At 35.3% G+C, this 20,000-nt stretch overlaps 1 protein-coding gene across 1 annotated transcript in view; it reads left to right on the top strand.

Annotated features, from left to right (window-relative positions):
- LOC107751270 (genetic suppressor element 1-like) overlaps window positions 1–20,000 on the top strand; it is a 54,341-nt gene that overhangs the window by 28,357 nt on the left and 5,984 nt on the right. The window contains exons 4-15 of the mRNA XM_016566948.1: window positions 1,564–1,727; window positions 1,812–2,012; window positions 6,606–6,757; window positions 8,516–8,531; window positions 8,744–9,048; window positions 11,598–11,868; window positions 13,871–14,274; window positions 16,278–16,390; window positions 16,518–16,791; window positions 18,361–18,474; window positions 18,801–19,109; window positions 19,224–19,478. Coding sequence (XP_016422434.1) covers window positions 1,564–1,727; window positions 1,812–2,012; window positions 6,606–6,757; window positions 8,516–8,531; window positions 8,744–9,048; window positions 11,598–11,868; window positions 13,871–14,274; window positions 16,278–16,390; window positions 16,518–16,791; window positions 18,361–18,474; window positions 18,801–19,109; window positions 19,224–19,478 — 2,578 coding nt within the window. The remainder of the gene's footprint in view (window positions 1–1,563; window positions 1,728–1,811; window positions 2,013–6,605; window positions 6,758–8,515; window positions 8,532–8,743; window positions 9,049–11,597; window positions 11,869–13,870; window positions 14,275–16,277; window positions 16,391–16,517; window positions 16,792–18,360; window positions 18,475–18,800; window positions 19,110–19,223; window positions 19,479–20,000) is intronic.

Below are 20,000 nucleotides of genomic sequence, written 5' to 3'. Positions count from 1 at the left end.
CGTCCGATCCACTTACAACAGTGTTTCTCAGAAATTGTGCACTGCACCTTTAAGTAAGAGCAACTTAAACGTAAACCTCCAGTTTCACAGACAAGGCTTAAGCCTAGTCCCAGACTAAAATATAAATCTGAGCTGTTTCAACTGAAAAAAAACTTGATTCAGTGCACTGATTGATCTTAAAATATATCAATGCCTTTGTTTTGACTCAAGATGGACACCAGTATTGTTTTTTTTTAAAGTAAAAAGTTTATAAAAATGACTTGAATGTCCTAATTGAACTATGGCCTAATCCTGGTTTAGTCTAAGCCCTGTCTGTGAAACCAGGCCAAAAAGTAGAAAATCTAAAACTGAATATAAAAATCAGCTAAAGCAATCAAGAAATATAAAAGACTAACAGAAATTACAAAAGCACATAATAAAATGACAAACTTAAACTAAAATTAAAATGAAAACTGAAAATATAAAAAATAGCTCATTCAAAATGTTAAATAAAATATTGTAGTAGTATATACATAATACTACTAAACTCTGTGATGAGCATGTTTTTATTTTCTGGATTAAAATTCATTTTAATTTTTCAAAAATATCAGGGTGGTAAAACCGTCTTGATATCATAATGAAGAAAAAATCCTAGTTAAAATTATGAAATTCTTGAAAAGAGACCCTTAAGTAATTTAGCATAATATTTTATTATTATATTTTAGAACAAACAAGTATTAGGTATTTAATTGATTGATTGATTTTATTTTATTTATTTTTTATGATATCATATTTCCTAAAATATCAGATCATTTTTATGACAAGGCAAGGTTAATTCAGGTTGATGACATTTATGAATTAATAAATAAGAAAAAAAAAAAGGTTTTTATATGCTATATTTAAAAACATTTTGAAATGATGATTGAATGATGGTGAATAATGATTAGCACAATGTATTCAATGTGTAAAGAAAACATATTTTTACTTTTCAGATGATGGTTTTTCAAAACCATATTAAACCAACATGAATTCAAAAAGTTACATTTAACCTGCAAATGCATTTTAGAAAACACTTTATCTTGGATACTCTGATGTGTCATCAACCCAACACTGACTGTACGATCACAGCCATAGATCCATTTACATTAATTCTCACTTTTCCCACCAATACATAGCACCTTATATATTAAATCATTATGGCTACAGCATATGCGATGTCTGTTCAATATTTATTGATGCAGATCTACTGTATACTGTATACAGTTTTTTTTTTTTTACATTTGAATTCAATTCACTAATTGGATTTTTCTTTCTCTTTTTTTCTTTTTTAATAAGCAAGATTTTTCTGTTTTAAAATAAGTCAATAACACCAAACAAAACGTGTTGCACAAAATGATTTTGTTTATTTAAATAACAATAATTATATATATATATAATAACGTATATAACGTAACAAAAATATACATAATATTTTTTAAGTTACCTTATATAACATAAACAAATATTGTTGTACAGTGGTATTAATATATCTGCAAAATATTCCCATGATGCCCTAACCATAAATGTTTTTTTTTCCTCTTTTAGGCTGATGCAGGATTAAGAGGGTCCGGTCAGGAGCGTTTGGCCCTCGATCGGCCTTTACCAGGCCAGGAGAAGCCCTCCCTCTCTCTCCCGCCGTACCTGGGTTCAGCTCATCCCTTCAGTGTGGCCCCGAGTGCTCTGATGCAGGACCCGCGTCTGCAGACCCAGTCAGTACAGCGGCCGTCGCTCACATACTCACACCTGCACATGCTACAGCGCTCTGTCACTCATCCGCTGTTCCTCTCTCTCAGCTTGTCCCGGCAGGTTCCTCATATGCTGCTCTCAGGGGCTCAGGACGAGTTTGTTCGCGATGGCTTTCGCCCATACGCCTCCGCTGATGAGCTGCGTGTGCCTTTAAGGCTCCCTCTAGGGCTCAGCCCAGGAACTGCAGCCGACTCTCTGGCGTACTTTCACTCAGGATATTTGCCTCACCCCTCGCTCGCTTCATACAGGTGTGTGCTGTAGTTTTGCTGGTTCTTTTGAATAAACCTTCCTATATTAGACAAGAAAAAAAATTCAGTTATTTCTTAAACTGTGCTGGGTAGTAACTCATTACGTGTAATCTGGATTACGTAATCAGATTCCAAAAATTAAGTACTTGTAATTGGATTACATATTAAAATGGTCATAATCAGATTACAGTTACTTTTTTATGGATTACATGATTAAATATTATTCAAATAACGGCAGTAAATTATTCTTAATTTATTGATTCTCCCTAATTCTTCTTTTTTTCATCTTTTAAATTTTCCTTTCTTAAAAGTCATGCTGCTTGTCATACCATTTAGCTTGGACTATATACACAGATGTCGTGTAAATAAGATTATGGAAGTGTGGACAACAATATTTCAAACCTGGAAAACTTTGTGAGTGTAATGTATGTCATTACTGTCCAGTACTTGCAATATTTCGTACTCTATTACAGGGGTTCCCAAACTTTTCCATTCCACGACCCACCTAGACAAGTATAATCTATTTCACGACCCACCAAAATATTTGAGATCAAAAAACAATTGACATTAGCCTACTTTAAGCTTAATCTTAATTAAAAGTATAATATGGCAGAAATTAATTATTTAATAAAAATAACCATTTTATTTTATAGTACAACTGAAAAATTTCACTACTAATATTTACGTTTTAATTTCTGTTTACAGGTGTTAAAATATGAAACATGTCTATAAAAACTCGAAACAAGCTCACTCCGGTGAATGTAATCCGCTGTGAGCGTTGTTAAACTCATCGCGAGCTTCAGCGCAGAAAATGCATTCATGCTCCTTCCGTGTGTGTAGGGGAGAGCGAATAATAAATAGGGGACGGGGAGAAATAATAAACAGATGTGTCTCATTTTAAATAAACACTAAAAACTGAGATGACAAATTTACTTCAGTCAGAAATGTACTTTTGCAATGGTTAAATAAATGTTCAGCGATATCTTCAAAAGATTTTTGAACTTTGGCACATTTTTCTCTATATAGAGATGATATGGCAAGGAAATAAAACGGAATTTTGTAAATATTGTTATGCTAGCGTGTGGAAATGTTTAAATTGCGTAGTGTTACAATTAACCCCCCGTTTGTGCACCACTCGGCCTGTACATGTGAAATGCTTTTTACAGACAGTTTCCTTATTGGTAGGTAGCCATATGTATAAGGAACGATAACAGCGCTGAGTTCTAACAGACGATAGAAATGAATTAACATACCTGAAACAGTTTTCGCAACATTTGAATTTTCAGTGGATGCAATCTCATGCAGAATATACAGCGCAGTGAAGTGAGCGAGTTTCTTCCTATTAATAATGTGGACTGATCGAGCCTTTTAATAAAGACGTCGCTCTGAGACCCTTACTGTTATTACAACTCGTGCGCGCCCGCACTTTAAAACACGCAATGCACGTTTTAAATCGCGGACTTAATTGCGAAAATCAAAAAGTGACTTTGTGCGACCCACCTTGTCCCACTCTGTGACCCACAAGTGGGTCGCGACCCACAGTTTGAAAACCCCTGCTCTATTAAACGTATTATTATTATTATTTTCGTACTCTTTTAAACAAGAGTTGCATCTGTCTGTTACCCGTCTCGGTTTGTTGTTCTTCTGCCTCCTCCATCTTGTTTTCAACTGTGAAACAATGACCCAGACAGTGGCGCCACCTTGTGGACAAACTCATTTTCAGTCATTTCAGTAGGAATCTACGCAATCCAGCAAAACATTTCGTCATGCAGATTTCGCATCGGGTTCATTTGGTCATGCATATTCGCCGTGTTGCCCTTCAGAATGCTGCTTGGTTTTAAAGCGATATCTGTTTTAGCTGTGCTTTATACATCACTACACCACTGATAATAAACAGTGGACTGTGATGTTGCCATAATTTCAGCTGAAGTATGCTTTAGTTTGGACACGAATACTTTTGACGCAAAATAGCGTACAGCCAAACACACAGCCTTTCAAAGTGTAATCCATGTGTCAGTGTGTGCAAACATAGCCGCTTGACACATAAGCGCTAGAAAAATTCATCCTTGTCCAGTGTTTGTGCTATTTCTCTCCAGAAGTTATAAGTGATAAAAATATCTTTGTACTCTTTAAAACTAGTTGCATGTATCTCTGTCAGTTGTTCTTGCGTCTCCAGTAGTTTGTTGCTTTTCCGTCTTCTCTGTCTTCTTTTCAAATGCAAAACGACTCGTAGAGTGTCGCCACCTTGTGGACAAATGAAATTCCAGTCTTTTCAGTAGGAATCTATGCAATACATTTCATGTGAGGGTGAATAATTTCGCATCGGGTTCATTCGGTCATGCAAATTCACCATGTTGGTTTCTGGTTGAGCTACACTGCTGATAGCAAAAAATGTAACTTTTTTGTTCGCTAAATGTTTAATCTTCAATTTAGACGCGAATGCTAAGCGTTTGCATACAGCTGAACGCACAACCATACAAAGTATAATCCATTTGTTAGTGTGCACAAATACAGGTGCTTGACACATGCACTTTAAAGGATTCATCGTTGTCTAGTTTTTGTGCTATTTCTCTCCAGAAGTTATAAGCGATAAAATATCTCCGTACTCTTTTAAACTAGAGTTGCGTGTATCTCTTACCTGTCTCAAAGGCGTTGATTTTTGTTGCGTGTCCAGTAACTTCTTGTTGTTCCATCTCTTCCTTCTCTCTGTCAACTGTGAAACAACAATCCGGACAGTGGTGCCACCTTGTGGACAAACTAATTAATGTAAAAAAAATTCAAGGCACATGCGCAAGATGAGCGTACTAAGTAAGCGTGGTTAGAAGAAATCTGGATGTGCATGTACAGGAGTACTATGCTGATGATGAAATTTACTTAACGCACCCTGTATGCAAAAAACAAAGTATACTTTGGGTTTAGTAGTATTTGTTGGGTCAGGAGACCAATTGGACTAAATGTCGTCTTGTTCAGGCAATTTTTTTCTTGCTAAACCTGTGAGAAAATACACAGGTTGCAGGAAAAATACGGTGACATTTAATGTTGTTTTCACAATTTTCACAGACGAAATCTAGTAGTTTCAGTAGGAATTTGGGTTAATTTGATCATGCAAATTTGCCAGGTTGTTTGCCACATTACGCTGATTTAATAACCAATATTACTCCATAGTTTATCACAGTTTAACAGCATAATGTGGCACTAACGGCACTAAGGTCATGTATTCACTAAACTCATTCTCAGGGTAAAAAATGTGTGAAAAATGCTTTGGATAAGTGTCTGCCAAATGCATACATGTAAATGTTTATCTCAGTAACTATTTTTGTATATGTCCTCTGATCTGGTCATTTCTTATATTACACCACAGTTATCACATTGCTGATAGTTGCTGATAGGTGATTCAAATGTTTGGTTGCGAGCCCAGATATTTGACCTTAGTGTTACACCACCAGAGATGGTTACTTGCTTTATAGAGATTTTTTTTAATGTTTTGATGACGCTTTTTTCTCAGCTAAAAAAGATAAAATACACACACATATCCTGTGTATGTGTATGTTATTGCTAAATTGTGTGTATATTATATATGCAATATTATAGATTAATTAAATTAAATTAATTGCATATAATTATTAAATATTTTTTATACTGCATAACATATATGATAATTTTCCCATTTTCCACCCAGTCACTGAACTGGTTTTTGCTACTGTACATTAATAAATTATGTTAATTACATAGTTATTTTTAGTTATTTATTAGATGTTCATATTTAAATAATTTTATACACATTTCTATACTGCACATTTCTATTGCATATTAAATGCAATATTTATGGCCATTTTCCACCCTCTCACTGAACCTAAGAATTAAAAAGGCTATTTTTGCAGTTGTACATTTTCTAAAATATAATAAATATGTTTTATTCTTTGTTTATTCCAGCATTTTTTATCATTAAATTGTCATGATTTAATATATATATATATATATATACAGTATATATATATATATATATATATATATATATATGTGTGTGCGTGTGTGTGTGTGTGTGTGTGTGTGTGTCTGTGTGTGTATGTAATGACTATTTTCTACACTCTCACTGAACCTAAAAATGAAAGTCTTTTCTTGCCACTGTACCTTTAAAACGTTGCCTCTGCTCTGATTGGCTGAACTGTGAATGCTGAATAGATGTTGATATGTGTATGTATGCAGTCATAACGTTCTCATGTTTCCGATGTCAATACATTATGAGTCTGAGTGAGATGTTTTTGCAGCTTCATTTCAGTATTTGATCTGGATGGACTGGACTTTGTTTGTCTTTGTCCGTATAGTCTTTGATTTGAAAAGCGCAGGGAATGTCCTGTTCTTCTATATGCATGGACAGTCTTTCGGTTTGATCCTCTTTTGTCATCTCTCTCTGTCTCTGTCCATCTGAATAACACCCTCAGCGTGTGTGGGTGTGGTGAGACTCACCGACAGAAATAGGCAGTGCTGTTCATGTCGCAGGGCCAGAGAGCAGAGGTTAATGAACGCGCCGGTTATTTATAGAGGCACACTAATTAGCTGCTCTCTCTGTCTCTGCTTCCTGTGGCTGATCAGGATGGAGGACTATTACAGTCTGTCTGCCCTGCGCTCGCATTACTACCCGCATCCAGAGGGGGCAACCCTGCCGGCCCTCCACCCGTCTGCTGTGCACCTGCCCATGCCCGGTGTCTTTTACCCTCCTGACATCACACACCAGTCGTCTGGATGTCTGAAAACCGACCACCAGGGGGTCTCGGAGCACACACATAAACACACACACACGCACACACACACACGTGCACACACGCGCACACACACGTGCACACACACGCACACACACGCATACACACGCACACACACACATACACGCACACACACACACACACACACAAACAAACGCACATGCACACACGTACCCACACTCACACACACACACACACACACGCACACACACACACGCACGCACACGCACACACACACACACAGACGCGCACACACACACGCACACACGCACGCACGCACGCACACACACACACGCACGCACACGCACACACACACACACAGACGCGCACACACACACGCACACACGCACGCACGCACGCACACACACACACGCACGCACACGCACACACACACACACAGACGCGCACACACACACGCACACACGCACGCACGCACGCACACACACACACACACACACACACACACGCACGCACACGGACAAGATGGAATGAATAGTTATAGTATTGCTAGTAAATTACAGAGAATTGCAAACAGTTACTGAGAAACAGCATGTAACACATTGTTAATTAAATGAATTAAACATGAAATGCTGAAGTATAAAAACTGAAATGGTATTTTCTTGTAATGTAAAACATACTATAATAATCTAAAAATATATATTTTTTACAGTGTAGACTCTGTTTATGCATTGTTTTGTAGATGATTTAGTTTAATTTAACATTTCTTTTCATCTTTTAAATGTTTAATATTTTATGCAGTATACTTATTTATATTTTTATATATTTATTATATTTGTTTTATTTATATAACATTTGATAACATGTAGACATTCAAATTAAAATTTTATATTAATATCAATGAATTTAATATTTTGATTAATTTATTACTTATATTTAAGTAATATTTATATATTTATATAGAATTTAGATTTTTATCATTTATATCAGTGTTTTTTATTTTTACATTATGCGATTAATTTTAAGAATATTATAATGATAAATAATAATTATTAAATGATATAATTATATATTTATAATTAGAATATGATAACTTCATAGATTAAATTTAATTTATTACATGCAATTATTAAATATGTAATTCATTGTAATTATTTTATGTGTCTATTCATACTACACGTTATGGTTGTACATGGTTTTCTCCAACTGATTACTGACTCCTGACTTTTTGTAAATAATTTTATTATCTATTTACTTTATTTTTTTATTAAATTACATTTCTAAATATTACTTTTTATATATTAATATATTCATTTAATTGTATTAATTAAAAATATATATTTCATGTAAAATACAGTAATTGTTATTAGCAATACCATCTTAGGCTAATTTACCAGTTTGGTTTTTGTTTTTGTCTTGTTTCTTCGTCAGAGGGTTAAAAGTTTGACGATATCAAATCGAAATATCGCATTAAATTGCCAGAAATTTCATCATATAAAAACTGACTTTGTAATATTGATTGTTCATTTCTCTTTGTACCTATTATCAGTTTTTACATCTACAATGAATATTACTATTAACCTGCTATCTTTCTCCTTCCTATATTCAAAACTTTAACCATGTTTTTACCAAAAACTTCACCGCAATTTGTTTACTGCCTCTCAGGCGCTCATACTTTCTTCAGTAAATGCAAATCCAGTTTTACATGCTGCATTATATATGCAAATCACATGATCTTCACTGCTGCTCTCCTATTGGCAGTTACCACGTCACAACGATGCTCAGCGTTACACTCTACTCAGTGATTCTTTGAGTGGTAATTATGTGTGTAAATACGATCATTCCGACATCATCATATCTCACACACACAAAGTTCCTGGTCCTCCGAAGCGGACATCATCAACACTGTCCCGTGTTCCCGCGGCCTCTCGCTGAGTGTATTCCTCTGGTTCCTGTCGAGAGTGTTGCATCTCACACCATTCGTGTGTGTGTGTGTGTTTCGACCCTCCGCAGGCTGCAGATGGAAGAGGAGCTTCGCCAGCAGCAGAGGGAGCGAATGCGTGAAATCGAACGAGAGCGGCAGTGGGAGCAGGAGGTGCAGAGAGAGAAAGACCGAGAGCGAGAGAAGCAACGAGAGCTGGAGATGACAAAAGAGCGAGGCAGAGACGTCCAGGCGGTCAAGGCCGTGGAGAAACGCCACCTGAGCCACGAGCCGCCGGCCAACACACACTCGATCTCTCAGCCTCATCCGTACACACACCGGCAGCCCGCGAAGGAGCGAGGCAAGCTGGAGGAGAGACTCGCTGCTAACAGAGCCGGTATGAGAGAGAGAGATCCAAACACACAGTGAAACAAGCAATATTAACATTGTTCTTCTGGAAAACACAAAAGAAGATACTTTGAAGAATGTTCCTGCTGTTGCAATGGAAGTCAATGGGGTCCAAAAGTTTCAAGCTCCAAAAAGCACATAAAAGTAGTTCACCTGAATCCATTTGTGTGAGGAACAGACTGAAATATAAGCTATGCACAAATAACATATAATAGTATTTTGGCTATTATTATAATAAATCAATATTCAAATGATAGTATAATGGAAAATATACACTGCTGTTTAAACGTTTGGAATTATTGGGAATTTTAAAAATATATATTTGTGAAAGAAGTCTCTTCTGCTCACCAAAGCTGCATTTGTTTGATAAAACAATACTAAAAACATAATACTGTGAAATATTATTGTATTTGTTAGATCATTTAGATTAATTTTATAACATTTATTTTAATAATTTAAATGTAGAACACTTTATGCAGTATACTTATTCATGTTTATTATATTTTATATATTTCATTTATATTTATATACAATTATATTAATATTAATTCATTTGATATTTAAATTTATTATTTTTTCAGATATTAAATATATTTTTTATTTTATTTTGATTAATCTATATGTAGACTTCTTCAATTAAATTAATGAATGAATTAAACTGCTGCTGTACCTTTTATAATATATAATGCAGATAATCATTCTATATTTATATCGAATTGAGATTTTATAATCTATATTTATACCAGTGTTTTTTTTTTGTTTTAAATTAAGTGATTAATTTTAAGAATATTATAATGATATATAATAATTATAAAATTATATATTTAATAATATTATTATTATGTAGATTAAATTAAATTTATTACATACAATTATTACATATATTTAATTAATTACATTATTTTATGCGTCTGTTCATACTACACATGTAATGGATGTCCAGGATACAATTAAATCTAGAATTATAATCTATATTTATATCAGTGTTTTTTATTAACTAAATACAGTAATACTGTGAAATGTTATTGCATTTTAAATTAAATGTTTTCTATTGTAATATATTTTAAAATTAATTTATTTCTGTGATCAAAGCTGTATTTTCAGCATCATTACTCCAGTCTTCAGTGTCACATGATCCTTCAAAAATCATTCTAATATAAAACATTCATTTATTTTATTTTATTGCATTTATTTTATTAATTGGTTAAATTATTTTTATCCATTTAATATCATGATGCAATACATCTGTTTTAAGACATCATTCACATTATTTACTTCTGAACATAAGTTACTTATTGCACATTTCATGCAGCTGGTTTCATGAATATTCAACATTTAAATTATGATTGACGTTCATAATTCCCGTTTAATTTCTCTGAACTCGTATTACCTACAGCTTCAGTAACTGATTGCATCGCTCATCTCTAATCAGTAATTAATATAGTCTGATGAATCATCTATCAGCCTATTTTGCTGCATCTGGATGGGTCTGTGTTTGGAGAGACCCAAAGGATGGCAGCTGTTAATCATGGTTTGGCTGCCGTCTGAGTGAAGTCAGAAGGTCTGATGGTTGCTCTCCATAATTGTATAATAGCAGATGAATGAGAGCATTCAGGTGAATCCCATGATTCATGATGAAAACACCTTCATGCACACACATAAACTGCTTTAAATGGTCTGAGGATCCACTCAGATGGATTCATTCAGTTCAGAAAACTGTTGAAACTAAAACTGTTAAAAGTAGATTTAGTCAATTGAGAGATTGGGAATAAAACTAAATATACATTTTAATTGGAGAGAAAAGCCTAAATGTACCAAAAAAACACTTTAGAAATTAGAAATGTTAAGCTGAAGTAATAATAGAAAATAGAATAAATAGAAATGATTGAATAGAATTTAAATAGAAATATTAAAACTGCACTGATGAAAAAAACGTGAAAAATTTAAACAAAAACTGATCAAAATGACAGTTAGAAATATTGCTTTGGTAACTGAAATAAATATATTTAAGTTGAAGTAAACTAAAACTGTAATAAATGAAATAAATAAAGCTAAAGAGAAATATAGTTTAGAAAATTAGTAAAAATGCATTTAACAAAATTACTCAAATTTACACAAAAAATAAATAAATAAAAATAAATTGGAAATGTTGCCTTGGCAACTAATTGAAATAAGTTTAATTTGAAATACTGAAATTACTAAAAAGGAAATAAAAATAAATTAAAGCTACATAAAATAACATTACAAAAAATTTTTATATAAAAAAAAATAATAACGACAAAAGCACATAAAATTATTAGAACGTGAACTCAAATTAAAATGAAAACTGAAAATATAAAAATGAATGCTTTTAGTAAGTATTACAATAGTATATAAATAATACTTTAGTACTGAAGACAAAACGGTGTTACTTCATAACATTGTATGCTATTTTGGTCCTTCTAGTATATTTACTACATATTAATGAAACGTTTGCAGTTGTTCCGCTTTGAGAAGCACATGTTTATTCATCTATGCATCTGTCATCTCTGGATACAGACAAAACCAAAGAAACGCCGCTGTTCACGCCTCAGTCCGGTCCATACTCATCCTCAGGAGGTCCTTCATCCATCTCAACCTCAGGCCCCGACCTCTCTTCAAGCGTGCACTTTGGGAAGAGCCAGCGGCCCATGGTGTCTCCCATGATGCTCCAGCGGCAGGAGGAGGACAGATGGCTCGGCAGACAGAGAGCGCTGAAGGTGGAGAGAGCGGACAGACACGGCCAGGAGTTTCAGCAGCAGGAACCAGCAGATCAGAGAGAGATTCACAGGTCAGTGTTAAAGGAAAACTCCAGCCAAACTTCAAATCACATCTTTTATGCGACATGTATTGTCTGTGATGATAATATAGCAGTTGTTGTTGGAATAACCCCAAAATTCAACATATGAAGGCAAAACTGCATGTTTTTCTTGAATATCAGTGCAAATGCACTGATTAAATTATTTACAAATTCAACAAGTTAATATTGTGAGTTATATTTTGTTTAATATAACATATAATAATAATATGTTTAATGCCTGAATGAATCAGTGTTTTTGAATGAATCAATGACTCAATGATCCATTCATAAAAACCGCTCTGTTCCTGAATGAATCAACCGTTTGAACGAATCGGTTGAATAAATGACTCAATGACTCGCTCATTTAGACAGTGACTTGCCGTCATCTACCGCCAGTTTTAGTTTCGTATTGAAATATATTTATATTTATTTAATGTATTTCTGTTTATTTTTGTATTATTTTATTTGTCAGACAGAGGTCTGGAGGCGGAGAATTTGTTTAATTTTATATATTTAATTAAAATATTTAATTTAACAGATTATTCCAGGTTTAAATTGATACTTATGTATCATATTTAAAATATAAACTCTAAAATAATTTCATAATTGAAAATTCACAATAATTAAAATTTTTAAATAATAATAATTTTTACAATATTAATCTCACAGCATTATTTATGCAATTGTAATTACAGTGTAAATACATCTGAATACCGCTTCAGATGCTGCTTCTGCGCCACTTCTGCAGTGCAAAAAATGGATTTTGTTTATGATTTTATTTGATTGGTCTATAGTGTTTTATTGTTCCAAATCAATGCATTGAATAAATGTAAATGAAATTGACAAAAGATAATGGATACATCTAAAAAGTGTAGAAAAATTGTAAATAACCAAAAGAAGCTGTAAATAACCTTATAAACGTAAAATGTCCATTTTAAGGTGCGAAAATTTTTTTGTCCCTTTTAAAGGTAAAAATACATTTTGAAAGTCGATTTAAGGTGGCAAAAATATTGCCCTTATAAAGGTAAAAATCCCACTTGAAAGTCAATTTAAGGTGGCAAAAATTGCCCTTATAGAGGTAAAAATGCACCTTAAAAAGTAAATTTAAGGTGGCAAAAAAATTTTCTCATAAAGGTAAAAAATATACATGTTAAAAAGTAAATTTAAGGTGGCAAAAAATGGCCCTTATAAAGGTAAAAATACACCTTGAAAGTCAATTTAAGGTGGCAAAAATTGCCCTTATAATGTTAAAAAATACATGTTAAAAAGTAAATTTAAGGTGGCAAAAAAATGGCCTTATAAAGGTAAAAATGTCACTTTGAAATAGATTTAAGCTGGCGAAAAATTGCCCTTATCCACCTTTTTCTTCCCATAAGAGCGAGCGCGCCCATTTGTAAATTTTATGGGTCTAGCTTCCGGTCTCATCTGCGTCCAGCTATTTTTAGTTGTAGAAAACTCATTTTGCTGCTTGATATTGCAAATTTGTGTGTCTTGCCACATTATTTTATTATATTATCTTAATTATGAACACACTGGTTTGTAGTGCAAACAGTTTTACCATTTACTGCACTTTGTTATTGTTCTCGTTATTTCTCTATAGCGGCTAATGAACCAGAAGTCTCACCCATAGGCTTACTTCTGCGTTAAAGAATAAGGTGGATCAAGGTAAAAATGCCCCTTAAAAGTCAGTTTATGGGGACATACAGTATATTGCCCCATAGTGTAAAAGTACTGTGAAGTGAATATTGTACAGAAAATGAAGACTATGAAAAGCTTTGGAAGTCAACTCATCTGTCCATGACAGGCTTAAACCCGCCAATGTACCAGCCCAAAAACACACTCAGCAAAATAACGTCTATTTATGGTCACTGACAAAATCCCAGAAAATATCCAGATATGATTTTTGTCAGTATGGCACACCCCATCTGTTCCTGTCGTGTGTGATGACACTGCCCTCTAGTGGTGCTCTGTAGAAATGTTCTGTGTGTTTCAGGTTTGGCTCGGGTGTCAGAGACATACCTCCACCTCTGGGAGCTCCGCCGCCTCTCATCACCCCCAAACCTCTTCCTCGGGACCAGCACTCCTCTCCTCCTGCGCCCAGCAGCCTGTGGAACCCCGTCTCCCTCCTCCGCTCGCCCTCCGACCGCCCTCTGTCCCACATCCACCCTTACTCAGGCCACAGCAGACCAAAGCCTCCAGAGGAGGACATCAGGCGGGTCAGCGGCCTGAGCCAGCAGAGGCCCGCCTCCTCCCAGTCAGACAGCAGGCCACCCCAGGGGCCGGCTCTGGACAGGACAGACCACATGATGGTGTACGACCAGGCTCTCCAGCAGCACAGGAGACTCGTCAGCAAGCTTGACCTGGAGGAGAAGAAACGCAGGGAAGCCAGAGAGAAAGGTACGCAGTAGAAAATAAGACTGTTAAACAAAACTTCAGCTTCTTCCTTAAGATGTCTATCAATTTATCTATCAGACCGAGTTCTGAAGGTGTTGAAAGTATAAATATTTGTTTGTTTGTTTGTTTGTTTATCTATCTCAGAGAGTTCTGAAGGTGGAGAAAATATAAATATTTATGTTTGTTTGTTTATCTATCTCAGAGAGTTCTGAAGGTGGAGAAAATATAAATATTTATGTTTGTTTGTTTATCTATCTCAGAGAGTTCTGAAGGTGGAGAAAATATAAATATTTATGTTTGTTTGTTTATCTATCTCAGAGAGTTCTGAAGGTGGAGAAAATATAAATATTTATGTTTGTTTGTTTATCTATCTCAGAGAGTTCTGAAGGTGGAGAAAATATAAATATTTATGTTTGTTTGTTTATCTATCTCAGAGAGTTCTGAAGGTGGAGAAAATATAAATATTTATGTTTGTTTGTTTATCTATCTCAGAGAGTTCTGAAGGTGGAGAAAATATAAATATTTATGTTTGTTTGTTTATCTATCTCAGAGAGTTCTGAAGGTGGAGAAAATATAAATATTTATGTTTGTTTGTTTATCTATCTCAGAGAGTTCTGAAGGTGGAGAAAATATAAATATTTATGTTTGTTTGTTTATCTATCTCAGAGAGTTCTGAAGGTGGAGAAAATATAAATATTTATGTTTGTTTGTTTATCTATCTCAGAGAGTTCTGAAGGTGGAGAAAATATAAATATTTATGTTTGTTTGTTTATCTATCTCAGAGAGTTCTGAAGGTGGAGAAAATATAAATATTTATGTTTGTTTGTTTATCTATCTCAGAGAGTTCTGAAGGTGGAGAAAATATAAATATTTATGTTTGTTTGTTTATCTATCTCAGAGAGTTCTGAAGGTGGAGAAAATATAAATATTTATGTTTGTTTGTTTATCTATCTCAGAGAGTTCTGAAGGTGGAGAAAATATAAATATTTATGTTTGTTTGTTTATCTATCTCAGAGAGTTCTGAAGGTGGAGAAAATATAAATATTTATGTTTGTTTGTTTATCTATCTCAGAGAGTTCTGAAGGTGGAGAAAATATAAATATTTATGTTTGTTTGTTTATCTATCTCAGAGAGTTCTGAAGGTGGAGAAAGTATAAATATTTATTTGTTTGTTTGTTTATCAGACAGAGTTCTAAAAATGAAGTAAAAATGTTTATTTATCTATCAGACAGAGTTCTGAAGGTGTAGAATAAATAAATATTTATTTACTTAATTATTTGCCAGAAAGAGATTTCTGAAGATGGAGAATGTGTGTGTATTTATTTGTTTATTTATTTAATATGTTTAAAGCTTATTTATATATATAACATTTCATATAATATAAAATATAATTTATAAAGATTTGCTGAAAAGTTGTATAAAAGGTAGCAAAAAATTGTGGTTTGTTATGTGATTATATTTAGAAATTCACAATACCATATCAGTTATTTTGGCCAGTATTATAGATTTTCTTTCTTTATCGATATAATTTATTTAACTTTTTAATGCATTTAGTTTTTAAATATATTATAAAATATATACATTTATAAATGTTTTATTTATATATTTTGTTTATATTTAAGTTTTTATATTTAAATTATTTAAGTATTAAATTAAAAAGCAGATGTCAAAATTATATCTGATGCCGATAAACCATAATTTTTTTTTTGTTATAGCTGATATTAAAATATGATAATATTTTGAATTAAATTTAAGCATCACAATATTTTACTGTACAGAAAGACAAGTCAATATTCATTTTAAGATTAGCTAAAGCTTACGTGTAACAGTGTTATTAAATTATTAGTTATTTTAAAGATAAGTGAGCGTTAGATGATGGCAAAGGTCATCTAATATAAGAATAGAGGAAATATTCAGTAGTAACCGATATACATCTGCTCTGTACTCAAATGTATTTTTCCATCCATCCGTATCGTGTCTTTCAGTTGTTTTGTAATAATCTTCAGGTTATTACTATGAATTAGACGACTCTTATGATGAGAGCGATGAGGAGGAAGTTCGAGCTCATCTGAGAAGAGTCACTCAGCAGCCTCCTCTCAAACTAGACGCGTCTACAGAGGTACAGTCACACATTTCATCAGTCAATGACAACAGCAGCAAACACTACTGAATGAGCAGCTACTGTCATACTAGGAACCCCAATACTCAGATACTCCCTCACAGTCACTGTGTTTCTCTCTCTGCAGAAGACAGAGTTTCTGTGTTTGTTTGGACTGACGACGCTCTCTAAGCGCGATGAACTGCTGGAGATGAAGAAGAGGAAGAGGAGGATGATGCTGCAGGAGCGAGTCCCTTCACCCTCAGCGGTGCCGAATAAACGCAAGACTCCGTCTTCTCCTCATCCTCCGCTCAGCACACGCTTCACACCGGAGGAGATGGACCGCACGGAGGAACTGGACGACAAGAAACACTTCCTCAGCATCTTCAGCCTCAGCCATGTCAGTCAGGAAGAAAGACAAAGTACGTACACACACACACACACACACCTAATACTGTTACAGTCACACTACCAGTGCTGAAGAGGCTGGAGAACTATACCTAATAATTATCGAATCATTTAAACTTAAATATAAATAATATAAAAATTATTTTATGTAAAATTTAAATCATAATATAAAATACATACATTAATAAATACATTTCTTCTTATTAAATATTATTAAATATAAATATTTTTATAATTATATAATATGTAATGTATTATTAATTTAAATGTTAATTTTAATTAATTTATATATATTAGCTTGTTCCCTTGTTCGATGGACTGCTCTCTGGAGATGAACATGAGCCTCATTCCACGTCTCCTCGCTTCGGTGCAGCCATGAATTAACGGCCGGAAGTTCTGATGGTTCCCCGGACAATGGGAATAATGGGGGTTGGAAACCCAGGACACATTGGAAAGGGGTGACAGTTGAACAGTCTCTGATGAAGGCGATTGTGTCTGCTTGTAGAGTGGGCTACCAGAAGCGATTATTTAATAACTGAAGTGTAGCTGCTATACCTGGGTGTCGGAGCTGGGAGTTGAGTGAACTAACTGAATGACTCTTTGTCGTAGGGCCTCTTGCCTGTCTATGATTGAGTCTTTTGGCTGATTTCAGATATTCCAGATTGCAGTGATCAGTGAGTACAGTAAAGGGGTGTTTGGCTCCCTCGAGCCAGTGATGCCACTCCTCAAAGGCGACCTTCATGGCAAGAAGTTCTCGGTTGCCCACGTCGTAATTCTGCTCGGTGGGATTGAGTTTCCGGGAATAAAAGGCGCAGGGATATAACTTAGGCGGGTTACCATGTCGTTGAGAGAGAACTGCCCCAATGCCAGTGCTGGATGCGTCCACTTCCACAATGAGCTCTAGCTCTGGGTCGGGATGGTACAAGATAGGTGTGGTTGTAAATCTCTCCTTGAGGGTGTGGAAGGCTGAACGGGCTGCTGAGGACCATTCGAGGCGTTGACAACCCCTCTTAACCCCTTCCTTGGCGTAGAGCTAACAGCTGCTCACCTGCCTCAATTGCACTCTGCATCTTTTGTGGTATTTCCCTCTAAATAACATATTATAAAAAGACACACACACACACACACACACACTGAATGTTTATTTTGCTAATTTAAAGTAAAATACCAAGCATTTTATAAAACGTAATTATAAATAAATAAATAAATAAATATAAAAATGTAAAATAAAAAAAACATATAAACATTTACAATTTATGTAAATATAAATATACACATTTTAATTAATATATATATATTAATTACAATGTGTATATTTATATTTACATAAAATATTTTATATATATAATTTTGAATATTTATAACTTTCAGTATCTTACGGAACATGCAGGAACTCCTGGGATTACAACTTGAGTAATTTTTTTAAATTATTATTAGTTCATTAAAACTGATTTGCTATATTGAATAAGATATTTCACAAGAATAATTTTGATTATTCAGATTTGTTTTAAAGTCTGAGTGCATCACAATTTGACAAATACAGTGTGGTGCATTTAATTATTTCTTCTTTTATTTTACGTCAGAGAATAAGAAGATCGTGGACTTGCTGGAAGCCATCAAACATAAGACTCTTACTCTGGACACCCTCAGAAACGCCACAGATACGTCCTGTTCCAGCCCGGCCGCTTTAGTGTCTGGTAAGAACAGCACATTCAGATACAGCTTTAAACAAAGGATTGAGTTTTGTTGTTAAGATCTTTGCAAAGTCCGAAATTCTCATCCGAGATTGTGTCCTCATAAATACGTCCTCATGTTGTGTCAATCACACCTCAGAAACTTTAGTCCGTCATAAAAAAAAAATCGGACCAGGTTCGATTTTCTGCGTTTTCGCATCCGTAGCAAGCATTTTGATAGGAAAGGATGACGAATATGATAAAACTGGAAAAAAAAAACGCATACGAAAATTTCGGACTCAGTGTGCAAGGACCTTTAGTCCTAATCTCTACTTTCTCCCATCATACAGCTGTCCCGCATCTCAATCAGTCAGTCAGTAATGTTCACCCTGAACCCCAAAATCACTCGCCCGAAAACCATCACCCGCCTCTAGACCCGCCGCCACTGGCTCCTCTCCACGCTCAAGGTCAACCCAACCTGACGTCCCCGAGCAGACGAGGCCCGAGCCTGCAGGCCAGCGCTCCGCAGCACCTCGCCCGACCCAAAGACCCGCCTCCGAAACTCCCCGTCTGGGAGCGAATAAACTCTGAGGAGTTCGCACAGCATTTCCACCAGTCCGTGCTGCAGTCCACTCAAATATCCCAGCAGACACAGAAAGGTGACGATGGCTCCCTCTACAGTCAAATTTGAGAAATACAACCAAAGACATTTTGCTTAATGTTTTTTGCATTTGTATCCCAACCTAATGATTTTTGCATTTGTATCCCAACAGGTGGAGCGAGTGAGCAGTTTGAGCCTCCTGCGCTTCCCCCTCCAGGCCTCCAGAGGGCGGTAAACAGACTCCCGAATGGACAGAGCAATGGCCACTCCTGCCATATATCAGCCCAACGCGAGTCTCCGGGCGTGAGGAACGACTTCTCAGCCGAGGAGGGCGTCAGTTCAGATGAAGACGTGGAAGAGGAGTCGTTCGGTCCCAGGTGGAGAGGGATTGAATCGATATTTGAGGCGTACGAGGAGTACATGGAGGGTACGTTGATGGATTCGAATGGACATTAAACAGTAAACAGTAGCTGCGTTTACATGGACCCTACTAATCCGATCGTAATAGGACTAGAAGCACAATCAGAATAAAAAAGTCACATGTAAACACGTCAATCGGATTGAATTGGCCAGATCTGACTAAAATTTCGATCGGATTGTAAGGGGTGGTTTATTCCTTTTGTAATCCGAGCGAGAGGACATGTAAACACTTGATCCGATTGAAAACCGAAACCGGAAAGTACTGCGCATGCGCAGTGACGTAAAAATAGCGTAATGACGTATGACACGTGGAACGAGCGGTTCTTCCTGGCGAATAAAGTGTCATAAATGAGTGTCCCGTCATTATAAAACTCCCCTTTCACTCAGCGTCTGTGAAGTGGAGCAGCACAGCATCCCACCAGTCCTTGTTTAAGACTCTCATCAACAGACGACTGGTTTTGGGTGCGGGAAGGGGCTCTTTTACTGCTTTATAAAGTAAGCAGCACAGCACAACAGTTCATGTGCTGGT

The sequence above is a fragment of the Sinocyclocheilus rhinocerous genome, unplaced genomic scaffold (assembly GCF_001515625.1).
Source record: "Sinocyclocheilus rhinocerous isolate Xijiao unplaced genomic scaffold, SAMN03320098_v1.1 scaffold872, whole genome shotgun sequence".
Lineage (NCBI taxonomy): Eukaryota > Metazoa > Chordata > Actinopteri > Cypriniformes > Cyprinidae > Sinocyclocheilus > Sinocyclocheilus rhinocerous.
The sequence above is the reverse complement of the archived record's forward strand: the minus strand, read 5'-3'. Positions and strand labels throughout refer to the sequence as shown.